Source organism: Heterodontus francisci, chromosome 20, assembly GCF_036365525.1.
Source record: "Heterodontus francisci isolate sHetFra1 chromosome 20, sHetFra1.hap1, whole genome shotgun sequence".
NCBI classification, from domain to species: Eukaryota; Metazoa; Chordata; class Chondrichthyes; order Heterodontiformes; family Heterodontidae; genus Heterodontus; species Heterodontus francisci.
Genome location: NC_090390.1, coordinates 43,596,906 through 43,610,151, shown reverse-complemented (window position 1 = coordinate 43,610,151; position 13,246 = coordinate 43,596,906). Strand labels below are relative to the sequence as shown.

General features: G+C 44.2%; 1 protein-coding gene across 1 annotated transcript in view; it reads left to right on the top strand.

The window, feature by feature from the left end:
• The window catches only part of inpp5a (inositol polyphosphate-5-phosphatase A), a 621,533-nt gene that overhangs the window by 518,057 nt on the left and 90,230 nt on the right, over nt 1–13,246 (top strand). Inside the window, exons 10-11 of the mRNA XM_068052673.1 lie at nt 4,666–4,761; nt 4,856–4,930. Coding sequence (XP_067908774.1) covers nt 4,666–4,761; nt 4,856–4,930 — 171 coding nt within the window. The remainder of the gene's footprint in view (nt 1–4,665; nt 4,762–4,855; nt 4,931–13,246) is intronic.

Sequence of the window (13,246 nt, the reverse complement as noted above, 5' to 3'; positions counted from 1 at the left end):
CTGCTTTACCCTCATCCACCTGTTTGGTCACCTTCTCGAAAAACTCAATAAGGTTTGTGAGGCACGACCTACCCTTCACAAAACCGTGCTGACTATCGCTAATGAACTTATTCTTTTCAAGATGATTATAAATCCTGTCTCTTATAACCTTTTCCAACATTTTACCCACAATCGAAGTAAGGCTCACAGGTCTATAATTACCAGGGCTGTCTCTACTCCCCTTCTTGAACAAGGGGACAACATTTGCTATCCTCCAGTCCTCCGGCACTATTCCTGTCGACAATGACGACATAAAGATCAAGGACAAAGGCTCTGCAATCTCCTCCCTGGCTTCCCAGAGAATCCTAGGATAAATCCCATCTGGCCCAGGGGACTTATCTATTTTCACACTTTCCAAAATTGATAACACCTCCTCCTTGTGAACCTCGTGGTCTGAATCTCAGTATTTTCCTCGACAACATTTTCTTTCTCTACTGTAACTACTGACGAAAAATATTCATTTAACGAAGTTTTATTTTTGTGATTAAAATGCTGAGCATTGTGCATACAAAACCAAGGACAGAAAGAAGTAACTGAAATCACAAGGGATGTATGAACATGCCATTATTTATTTGAATGGATTATCAATATGGCCACATCTTCAGTTTGCTGAAAATAGAGATATTTTGTTGAAGGTTTTTCTCTTGCACTCATCAGGACAATTTGCTAGAATACCAATGTAAGGGAAAGCAATGTTTATACTGTATGAGAAGAGAGTGCTGATTGGGTTGGCAAGTGGACTCTGATTGGTCGAGGCATTGCCATGGAGAATGCACCAGTTATGGTGACTGACTGTTAACTGCCAAGCTTTGTTTGAAATTTAAACCAGGCAGCTTGACTCTGATTGGTCAAGGCATTGCCTTGAGGAATGAACCAGCAAATGGCTGTCACTTATTTTGTTTAGCTAAAACAGGTGCAATGTGTGTACATGTTATTTCTGTCTGCAAAGAACAGGGCCCTCTGTATTAATATAGGTAGCTTCCAGTACGTGCGAATGCTCCACACTGCGAGCCCAACTGACAATTTTAAATTGGTTGTCAACGTAATTCTTAGCACACTGAGGATTATTTAGCAAATGTTGTCCAATCGTAGAATCTAATGTTTGACACTGTGTTTTGAGTTTTGCAAGCACAGGCTGGTTGGGTGCAGCCAGTACCTTGCCTGTTGCGGGCAGCAGAAGGGACATGTTGTTTGATACGGGCCACCAATCTTTGGGACTGTTACGACCAGGTGAGAAAGGTGTCCAGGGGTCCCTCTCAGCCTTCAACTGGTCTTACCATAACAGGGTTTAATTTTAAACACACAGTGTTTTTAGCTCCGCCTAGGTGAATCCTTGTTCACCGCTTTCCAATTATAAGGCAAATAAACCAGCACAAACTGGCTTTCTTAGGTTTAAGGAAGAAAAGTTGAAATTTATTCAACTTAAACTCTAATTCGGTTGACCCCTACAGATACATGACGCGCCCACACCAGCATGCATACGTGATATACGCATGCAAATAGAAAAAGAGAGGGCAGAAAAAAAATAGAGTGGAAAGGTTTGAGGCAATATCTGAAGAGTTGTTATTATGTTTCTTCGATCTCACTGTAGAGTCCTTGATTGTAGGTAGATCTTGCTTTTCATTGGGGCCTAGTATCCTTCTTAAACCTTGTTCGTTGTAGGAGACTTTTCTCTCTTGGGGTTCATGTGTCTTCAATTAATTCAAAGGCTTGTGAGAAAGAGATGGGAGCAGACAGGAGAGAGATCTTCTCAGTTCAGGAGCAAACAGACTTTCTGCCTTCAAACCTCTGTAGCCAGTTCAAAAGAAAACCCTGGAATAGCCAGGTAGTCATGTGACCAGCTGGTCTAACCAGTCCTGGCCCTTGTGGATTGTATCCTCCTTAGCAGGCCCTGGAATGCGCTTCCTCACCTTCGATGTCTGTTAGTATGTTAATGTTTTTTTCCAGCCACGGCTGATCTGTTTAACAAGACATTTCCTTGCTCCAACAACAGTTAAAAATCAATGTTAATGACAAAATTGATGTGCATCTTTCTTGGCAGGTGAGGGCCTAGTATGACAGGGATGTATGGCCTATATACCTAGCATCACACTGGCATTGAAATTCATATATCTCATTACTCATGTTGCATGTGAGCACGGACTGCTTCAGTATCTGAGGAGATTCGAATGGTGCTGAACACTGTGCAATCATCAGTGAACACCCCCACTTCTGACCTTATGATGGAAGGAAGGTCATTGACAAAGCAGATGAAGATGGTTGGGCCTAGGGCACTACCCTGAGGAACTCCTGCAGTGATGTCCTGGGACTGAGATGATTGGCCAGAGTATTTCTAATTCCATCTGTAGTGTTGCACAGTGTTCAGCACCATGCGAATCTCCTCAGATACTGAAGCAGCCCGTGCTCACATGCAACAAGACCCGGACAACATTCAGTTTTGAGCTAATAAGTGGCAAGTAACATTATGCTGCACAAGTGCCAAGCAATGATCATCTCCAACAAGAGAGAATATAACAATCTCTACTTGACATTTAATGGCATTGCCATCGCTAAATCCATGCCATGATCAACATCTAAAGACAGTGTCGTTACAGATGGAATTTTAGCTATTGGTATACAGTTCTTTTATAGGATTTCAGCATGCAGCCTGTCACAAAGTGAGCTAATCTATTTGCAGTATTAACCTATGTGGTTCCAAACAATCAGTACCTTTAAACATTTAATTCCACATGTGTGCAGATCATGGACCTTGCAACAGTTTGTGGCCCTGAAATTGTTTGACCATTCCAGAAGGTTTCCACAATAACTCTGGCAAGTTTGTAGCATGACCCAGACACTCTTAGGGTGGAGTGTCCAGTGCCCTTGTTGAGAGGTCGAGCTTCCATCCACAACATACAAGACCACTAGTGCAGAGGCAGGATCAAAGGTGGAGTTGCCCTAGGCTGGGAGGTTTTACTACTTCAGCCTCAAAGGGGTCAATTTGGAGGCCAGTACACTCAGTGAGATGAGGCATAATGGCATCCTGATGGGTGGAACTTGGCCCTCCTTGAGGTCCAAGGCAGATCGTGGCCTGAACTCCAAAGGTTGGAGGAGGGAGAAGTTGATGTTTTTTTTTTATTTGGCCCCCGGATATGGGCACAGAATTTCCTGGAGGGACCTGGGACTCCGCATTCTCCAGCATTTCTATGGTCCTGTTTGGGAAGATGTCATAGATGTACCCCCACACCATCAAAGGCCTTCACATGGAAGCACCTCCCCCTGACCCACTAACTTTAGCAAGGTCGGCAGTGGCGTTCAGTGCCAACCATAATCGTAACGTACCTGCTGGGATTACTGCTCTGTGACTATCTGGGCTTTTAGATCTGCATTCAATGTGTCCTTGCCTTTTAATTCATTATAACAGAAGAGACCCTCGTCTAAACAAAAATAAAAGTGATTGGTTAATTTGGCAATCTCATAGAGAAAGGACAGAAGAGCATTCGGGAAGTTAAAATCATACGGTTCTCTTTTTTTCACGTGTCAAACCTGCACTGGAAGTGCCAGATAACGGGGTAGAAATTGGACCTCGTTGGTCTGGGTGCAACGAGGGCAAATTTTGGATTGAATGTTTGTGTCCAAAGGATGCCTAAAAGAGGTCGACCAAATTTTGGGTTGTGCAATTTTTCAGGCATTCCTGGCAGTTACCTAAAACAGGTATCAGACCCCCTCATTTACATATGAAGGGGGCCTAACTCCTGTTTTAGGCACACTGGTAGAAATTGCTGCAGGATAAGCTGTTGCCAACAAAAGGTAAGTAATTTTGAAATTGTTCCTGTAAAGCCACAAGGAGTGGTAGTTCTCTGCCAATTCCCCAGATACTGCTCCAGCCCTCCTCCCAGGACTTAACTTCTTGCCTCTTCTGGCAAGGCAAGTGGCACAACAAATTGTCCTGGGTAAGCTGCCTATGGAGGCAGTACAGGCCAGCAGCTTACTGAGGTAATTTAGTGACACATTTGTGGGTCTCACACCTCCCAGTTGGGGCATGTTCTAATTGTGTTTCTATTTGTTCTATTTGTGATTTTGGGCCTGAAAATGAGCCCAGATGAATTTCTTCCCCATTGTATACAGTACAGCTACTTGTCTTCTCGCACAATACACAGACGCAAAGCATATTAAATAATTTGTATTCTGGCTCACCAAACTGATGTAAAAACATCCTTAACCCTTTTTGACTTTGTTAGATGATTTTAATTGAAATGTTTCCAGCTGAATGAATAAATGTATTTTTTGCCACTGATCTTAAACTTGAGAATTCCAAATGGAACTGCTGCTTCTATAGAGTCATAGAGTTATACAGCACAGAAACAGGCCCTTCGGCCCATTGTGTCTGTGCCGGCCATCCAGCACCCAACTATTCTAATCCCATATTCCTGCACTTGGCCCGTAGCCTTGTTTACTTTATTAAAAAAAAAATCTGTTGACCGCTGAGTAAAGATAAAAGCCAGTGAGGTCAATGTTTAATTAATGTTTTATTATATTACTTTTGGTCACTCCATGCCAAATATTGAAAGTGTACCAAGTAACCCAAACAAGCTGAATATTTATTTGTTGCATCTCCTTTACCAACTCTTGTTTTAATGATTTTAGACACTCTGTGCATCAGCAACAATGCAAACTATCCGAGCGGCAGACACCAATCAAATAAACAAGTTAATTTTCCGTGAATCAAAGAACGATCGGAAGGTATGCCTTATATGCAGTGGAAAAATTTGTTGTGTGCCTTCATCTGTGTGATGTGGAAATTGAATTTCAATGTTTTTTTTTATCTCTACTAAAGGTGGTGCTTCAACTAGAAAAGAAGCTTTTTGATTACTTTAACCAAGAAGTATTTCGGCAAAACAATGGGGTTGAGGTGCGTATTTGATTTGCCTCTTACAGCATGTATTGTTAGTTCTAGAAATGCCCATCAAGTTTCTCTACCTGTAAGCAGAAAACAAGGCTAGAGTTAGTTGCTGAAATTTGATTGGCTCATTGTATTTTTCCACACTAAATCTGTCTGACTATCCCAGCTATCACTACCATGACGATTTATTAATGTTATGACTGTTAATACAGAACTTCAGATAATTCAGCACAATGCTACACAATGAAATTACTTATTGCAGCTTGTATATTGAGTACAATATTTACCACACTGACTTTAATGGAAATGAAAGATGGGAGAGATGTATAACAGGCAGCTAAATAGATATTCCCTGTTTAATGCTTTCACCCAAACTCAAAATTTCCCCCAATGAGTCCACTGAACCTTGACCTCAGTAAAACAATATATTCAGAAGAAACAGTTCTATCTTTGAATAATCTTCCCTTTCATGATGTTGTTCTAAAGTTGTTGCCCTTTGTTGGCACCACTCTTCTTTCCTCCTGTGAACCTGTTCAGGGTGACTGAAGTTCAGGACTTCCACCCACCACTGTGAAATTCCACACCCTGTGCTCCAAATCCTGTCTTCAATTAGAATATTTGGGCCAGGCTCCCTCATCGGTAGCAGCACAACACAGTCATCAGGCCTCCCTGAAGAGATGGAGCTTGGAACAGTGCACTGACACTCTGAGAGGAGTTACCAATATTCAGATAGAAAATTGTGCATTCATTTTTTTTTAAATCCCTGCAGTGACCAGAGGGCAACGTTTGCTGAGGTATTCAATTCCTCTGGGATCAATTACCACTGTGCCATTTAAGTGTCAATGTTTTCTTTCTCCACTGGTTGAAAAACCAAAGTGCTCTCTGTTACTTTGGAGACTTTTAGAGCCGGTGCCTGGCCACAAGAAGCATTCTGTTAGATAATTGACCGCACTGTTGTAATGTTCTCTTCCAAAAAGCAGTATTTGCTCCCCACTACTTCCCCTTCCCTTCATTGTCATTTATTCTCCTTCCCCCTCCTCCACCTTCCCTCAGTCCTAGTCCTACCTGAGACCTGCCACTAATGGACTGGATTGGACTGGACCCCTCTGCCTTCATTGCCGTTTCTACTATTAATGGAAGTGGTCAGGATCACTGTGTACTGTTGGTCAGAATTCCTGTCTTCACGAGAATTCTCACCTACAGTAAACAGTGGAATGAATCACTTCCAGTAACACTAGGAAGAGTGTGAAGAGGAAGTGGACATTGTATATGTTGCTTTTTGATTGTCAATGTAAAATACTGACCGTTGGTTTCTACGTTTGGTTGGCTACTAACACCATACCACAGCAGAAGCTAATACTTTCAGAAAAGGAGGAAATTGAAAGGGCAGAAGATCTTTTAAAATCTCTGAATTGTATGTATTATTTAACCACATGTTAATTATTGATTTTATATAGTGGATCCCACAAGCAACAATTTTTGCTGCAGGCATCCATTCATCTAATGGGCCAAATGAAGAAATAACTCTGTAGTTTAGGGTTTCTCTAGTAAAAAGAACACTTTCTCTCCCAGTTTCCTGGATTGTTTGATGTTATAAGTGTTTCCAAAGTGACAAAAATCAAAGTTGTTCCCACTGCTTTTGGAAGCCATAACATTTTTTTTTATATACAGTGCTTTTGTATGATTTCTGTTTGGAAGCCATAAAGGCTGTGTATTATATTGATAAGGAGCTAGTCTACCAAAATAGTACCTTTGGGGCATTGCTATGAATGTTTCTGTGGCAAAGAGAATGGTTAAGTGGCCTAAAGGCTGTTTTACACTTGGCAATAGTATTCATAGCAAATCAGAGTTGATCCAAACTGAATGTGATAGTTCAGCATTTACACTCACCTCTGCCCTGAAGCAATTCACATGCCAGATGACATCAAACATCAGCCCCTAACTCATGCACTGAAAGTTTCCTCAGGGGCAGCAAGTAGCAGGGATTTGAAGGTGATTGTTTACATCAGTCTGAATCTAATCAAAGTGAATCCCAACCGGCTTTAACCTCGCATCAGGAGGTGGGAGTTTTTATCTGAACAAAGATCTGAGTAAATAAGTCTGCACCATTTTTGGTGGAGGTTAGAATGTGAAACATTTCCAAATTGAGAACAAATACAAATTGCACTGTTGTATAAATGGGGTTAAAGTGCATGAGTGTCTGCTCTTTCAATCAGCAGAAATTTCTCTGCAGTGATTAAATCGCAGATACATTGGGGGGAATGGCAGAACACCCGATTTACACCATGTGTGAAAAAGACCTGCCTGAGATATCTTTCACGTGTGAAATAAATCAAGTTTAAGGAATTCTGTTGTTCCTGTGATGGGTAATGTTTTTATATGTTTAGGATTTATTTTCTGAAATAAAACAATTTAAACCATGTTAAGTATTCTTTTCATTTTAGGTATTTCATATGAACTGGTTCAAAATTCCTCAAAGAGTCTCCTCTGCTAGTTCAGTGGCTCAATGCATCGGCCTGTGTTACACTGAACCATAAATACCTGGATGACTTCCATTTAATCCCTAATCTCTGCAGAGCATCTCAGTCTCTCTGGATCATGGAGGCAAACATTTGGCCAGGATTCAGATTGTGACTCTTGCAGGAAGTCCATATTTACATAATTAATGCTGGAAATATTTCCATCATTTTCTGTTTTTACCTTAGATTTCCAGCATCCATAGTATTTTGCTTTTGTTTCCACTAATATAAATATTAGACAAGAATAGAGATTAGGTTCAGCAGTGCCATCCCCCATGGACCTGAACAAGCCTTTCATCTTATACATGAAGAATGGAAGCTTGGATGGGGTACTAAAGGGCTGCTGAAAGCATTGGAAATGTACCTGGCATGAGAATGTGACTTCAGGAGAGGAAGAATATCCCTAATGCAGAGAAAAGTGAGGGAAACTGATACCTTAAGGGCTTCCTTAATAGGTCCTGAGATATTGTTAGTGAATTTGGAAGATTATGCGTCAATTTTGCTTAGTGACTCAAGGCAACTGTTAAAAATGCAACCATCTGCACATTTGCTCTTGAATACTGATAAGTAAAAAAGTGTGTCACTGCACTTTAAACCATCAGCTGGTTATAAGTCTGATACCATTCCTATATTACAGTGTGTTAAATTAATAGCTGTGATGAGACTTACAATGCTGATGTGATGTTTTTCACAACATATATATTTGACCATGTGGGTTTGATTATACCCAGAATAACAAAACTTCTGTTCCTTATGAAGAATGGGAACCAGTCTACTGCTCAAATATTGTCATGTTGATCTTCCATGTAACTACTAAATAACTTTATTGTTTAGTTTATGACTATGAATAAAGCTTGGGGTTATAATAACTGAGGCGAACCATTCAATCCTTGCTTGTGATGATGTTTTGGAGTTTGACTTTCCATTTCCTGCGACATGGCGAGACGGTTTCTGAGGCACTGTGTCGCAAAGCAACATCATCAGGGTAGCAGGGGAATCACAGAATTGGGGCAGCTGGTCCTGCATCTATTTCCTACTGGAATACAATTCTGCAGTCCAATACATTTTATCATGTGACAGTGCATTTCCTATCTTGGCCTCACTGAAGTCCTAACTTTGCTGTAAAACTATTTCAGTGAACACCTAGTGCAATTCTGTGAGATTTACCTCAAGTTTGCTCTTTGTGCTTCAGTGCCCAATTGCGATGGGAGGCAGATTTTTGTCATATGTCAGTCGGCGTGAGCAGTACTTCAATCTCCTTTCTCATTGAATAGCACTACCAAATATAACTGCACTGGTGCATTTTCCAAAGTACAGGGTTCATTGCTGCCTTCCATGTGACTAACCTGAAGGCGATCCTTGGTGTCAGTAAGTGACCATGTTGTGTTACACTTGTTTGATGTATAAACCTGTAGGAAAGGCTGAGAGTGGGCAAGGCTTTTAATTATAAGTTGCAGGTAGAATGTTCTCTCCGCTGAAATATGGGCATGCATGAGATGCATTGAAAAAGCTGCAAGATTGCGAGAAAGTTTGGCATAGCAAAGCAGTACGTGGGAAACAGGTTGACGAGCAACTCTTGGTGGCATTCTATCATAGGCAGTCAGGCAATTAGCATACCATATCCCACAGCTGGGCAGTTATGCCAGCTTCAGCGCACCTTGAGCACCAGTTAAGAGGCCACAAAGACTGGCGTAGAAGAGCTGACTAAGTTTGAAATTGGTCTCCTTCTGGAATGCTGAAAGTCGTGACAGAACCCTGAAAAATTCCTGGGAGAGTGTTTTTTTTATTGTGTTAAAGGTGCTAGATCAATGCAAGGTGTTGTTGTGGGCCCCACCTACACAGCTCCAATCGGCAGAACACCAGTGTCTTAACAGCTTGCAGTTTGTTTGAGGTGGAGGATGTGGCATCCCTGCCTGATTTGAAACCACCACCTGCCACCAACCCTGAAAGGGAATTTAACTTTGGGGCCGACTCTTAGGGGGTCCAACCCCCAATATGCTCATTACCCAGATTTCTTTCCGTATTTGCCACAGACCGTGAGCAAACTTGGAGCTAATTGTGTCATTCTTGAAGAATATTTAAAATTTTTCGAGGTTTAAAATGGTCACTTTATGGTTAAATACGAATGATTGTTATCACAGGTGCTCGAGGGAGGATAATGATGAGGATCTGTTCCCACAATCCCACCTCTAATTCCCTTCAGGGATAAATGGGAATGTGGAATTCGAGACACACAGATCAGCCATGATCTTATTGAATGGCGGAGAAGGCTAGAGGGGCCGAATGGTTTACTTCTGCTCCTAATTTGTATGTTCGTATGCATGTTTGAATGTTCCATGTGGCTTATGACCCTCTCTACTTCACAAGCTGAATTTTTGGGCCCCACCCAGGTCAGGATCAGAGGCCCACAAATGCCGGCACTGGCCAGCATGCCGGTTTCCCAACAACATTCCCAGCACCAAATATGTTCACCAGGGTGGGGTAGGGTAGGATTGTGATCCTGTCAACATCCCCCATTAAGGCCAATTAAGATATTTGCAGAGCTCATTAAGAGCTCATTAATGGGGGAGTGAGATGCGGAGGGGTGGCTGGTGTAAAGAGTTTTGCAGGGGCACATGGGTTACACATGCTGTCTGGGGCAGACTAGTTGAAGAGAGATGGGTTCAGAGTGGGGAGCCAGTCTTGGCCCATCAGGGAATTACCCTGAAGCCATAAAAGTTTCAGTGGTGCAGAGGGCACATTGGATATTGGTAGACAGGTGCCCTTGGCACAGTGCGTAGTCAGTGCTCGAGCATTGCCGTGGATCATCATCCTCCTGGCATCGTGGGGTCAAAAGAACAGCAGGCAAGGCTGCCAAGGACAATTGAACAACCAGCTGACCACAAGGAAGGCAGCAGCTGGCAATGGGGGGCACAGCTCTCAGGTTTTTAGCCCAATACCGATGAAGGGCAGCACCTTCCACAAGAAGCACAAAGCCCCAGACATCAGGAAGGCAAGGAAGAGGCATGAGGGGCAGGAAGGACATGGAAGCCATACCCTCAGCATAGGATCTACCAGCGAAGACAGAGTTACCTGGAGATAAACTAGACCCAGTGCCGCAGGAGATTGTGACTCTCCAGGCAGATAGTCACAGATATCAGTGCCCTCCTCACTGAAGATCTCACAGAACTGGTTGCCATGCCCTTCCAGTAGCTGTCAAAGTCACTGTGACCTTGAACAACTTCATTTCTGTCTCCTTCCAAGGATCAGCTGTAGACCTTAGTGGAATTTCACAAATAGCTGCAAACCACTGCATCTTATAGGCCACTGATGCCCACTTTACCAGAGCTGGACAGTATATTCATTTCATGACAAATGAGGCCTGGCAGGGACAGACGGCATTGGGTTTTGCCGCCATCGTTGTATTCCCCCAGGTGCAGGGCAACATCATTTGCACCCATCAAGGCACGCAGTGACCAGCCAGTGAAACTTATCTACTTAAACGGCTTCCACTCCCTCAATATTCAACTGGTCTGCGACCACAACAAGAGCTTCCTTCATGTGTGCACTCACTTTCCTGACAGCTGCCATGACTCCTTCATCCCCTGGCAGTCCAGTTTGCCACAGATCTTCACTTCAACTCCCAAAGTGCATGGTTGGATCCTAGGGGACAAGGGAAATCCATTGAAGAGATGGCTACTCACCCCTCTACCGGAGTCCCAGAGGCGATACAACCAATGCCACCTGCTGTCTAGGATCACCATTGAGCAGGCCATCGGCTTCTGAAGCTGCGATTCTGGTGCCTGGACTGTTCGGGTGGTGCCCTCCAATACCCTCCTGCAAGGATCTCAGTCATTGTGATGGTCTGATGCACCCTCTATAACATGGCCCTCCAGGGAGGTATGGACATTGAGGAGGATGATATATAACCACATAGCTCATCGAAGGAAGAGGGGGAGAAGGAGTTGGAGAGGAGAAGGAAGTGGAGGTTGACAAGGAAGCAGAACACTTAGGTGCTCCGGCTCCACAAGGAGAAGGCCGGGCACAGCATGGGGTGAGAAGATATTGTCAGGGTGCCAAGAATATTGGGGTTTATTTCGCTCAGGGAGGTTTCAGTTGAGCCCCTCTGACCCAAGATGAAGGACATGATATCAGTTGAGGAACTTCTGTTGATACATCCAGGCAAGACACGGTCTGAAACATCTAATCACTTACTGCCAGTGAAGGACCCACATCTGACCAGAGGCTTTGCCCTCACCGTGGGGAAACCTTGATTTTGTTCGCCACCTTATACCACTTTTCTTGACATGTCGGCAATAAAAAGAGTCTCAGACATATGGCTTAAAGTGAAATTATTTATACAGTGCAAAGAAATGGACATTATGCTCAGAGACAGTAAGAAGCCACCCCAGTGAACCACTCCATTCTCCACACTATATGGTGGCCTCCATGCTCAGTCACTCCTACACAGAGGAGGGGGAGGCAGCCTGCTCACTTGTCTCTGCCGGCGACTGTGATGTATGTGGCAGTCATCCTTGTCATGGAGGTGTTCATTGGGGCATCTTTGCAGAGGCAGCCTCCATCAATTGGCCCTGCTGCACAGAGGCTCCCAATGTCAGAGGAACCGAGGAGGCCAAGGAAGATGATGGTGTCCCATGAGGGGTGGCACCCTCATCCTCCTCAGTGACATCCTCAGCCCTTGGTGGGCATACCAGATGCTTAGAGTGGGACACCAGCTGGGATGCAACTGGCATCCACTCCAAGCATCTCTGTGCCATCAGTGCCACTGACTGCTCCACATTGTGGCATGCATCCTGTGCATGCCAGTGCGCTGCTCCTGCATCCACTCCGCGTGACTCCATATCTGGCTGTCCGTGAGGTTGGCCACTCTCTCTATGGAGGAGCTCGTGCGCTCATGTCCCTAAGCCATTGTGATGCACATGAGCTGGATGGACTCCTCCATCCTCAGCCCAAGACCCCGCACTGCCTCGGGGAACTCTGACATGTGGGAGCACATCTCCCGCTGCTGTTCTAGGTAGCGATTCCTTTCCAGTGAATCCTGAGGCCCTGCATCTGTGCCCAACTGAGCAGGGCTGTGTCTGTCCTCTCTCCTCCAAGGGAAGCTGACCACAGCTGCCTCTACCTCCAGCACCTCCTCCTGCCCATTAGTGCCATGCTTCTCACCCAGTGCCACGCTCTCTAATCGAGTGTGAGGACCCACCGAGGTGAGAGTACCTACACTCGGGGACAGTGTGTTTGTAAGGTGTGATGGTGCCCCTTCTGCTGCTCTTGGGCAACTCCTTGGGAGGGAGAGAGTCTTCATGGCTGGACCTCTCTACCTGTGGGAGACACAAGAAAAGATCATAAGAGCTAGCCCTGGAGACCAATACAGTTCAGTGTTTGGCATACTGTCAGACACGATTGAAGGCAATGCACCTCCTCAGGAGTGCACTGTCCCTCTGTAATCACCATCTGCACCATGACTGCCCATTTCGCCAGGGCTGATTTCCTCCAGGTCAGCAATCCAGACTATTTCCATTGCTCGATCCTCCATGGGTGTTATTACATGAAAGTAGGGAACACTTCATTCCATTTGGACCTTCTCCATCACATTGTGTGCCCATTTCTCCTTCATGGTCAAAAGAGAGCAAGATAAGGTACTGCTGTCCTATATGGCCAATGCTACCTACTCCTATTCATTAGTAGTTGCATGTCCCAGTGGTGACATTTTCTTACCAGCACTATGGCTCGGGGTCATTAAGTGACCTAGGCATGCACTGCTTCCATGTTCCAGCATGCAGCCTGAGGCTCCTCGGCTAATCTGTCA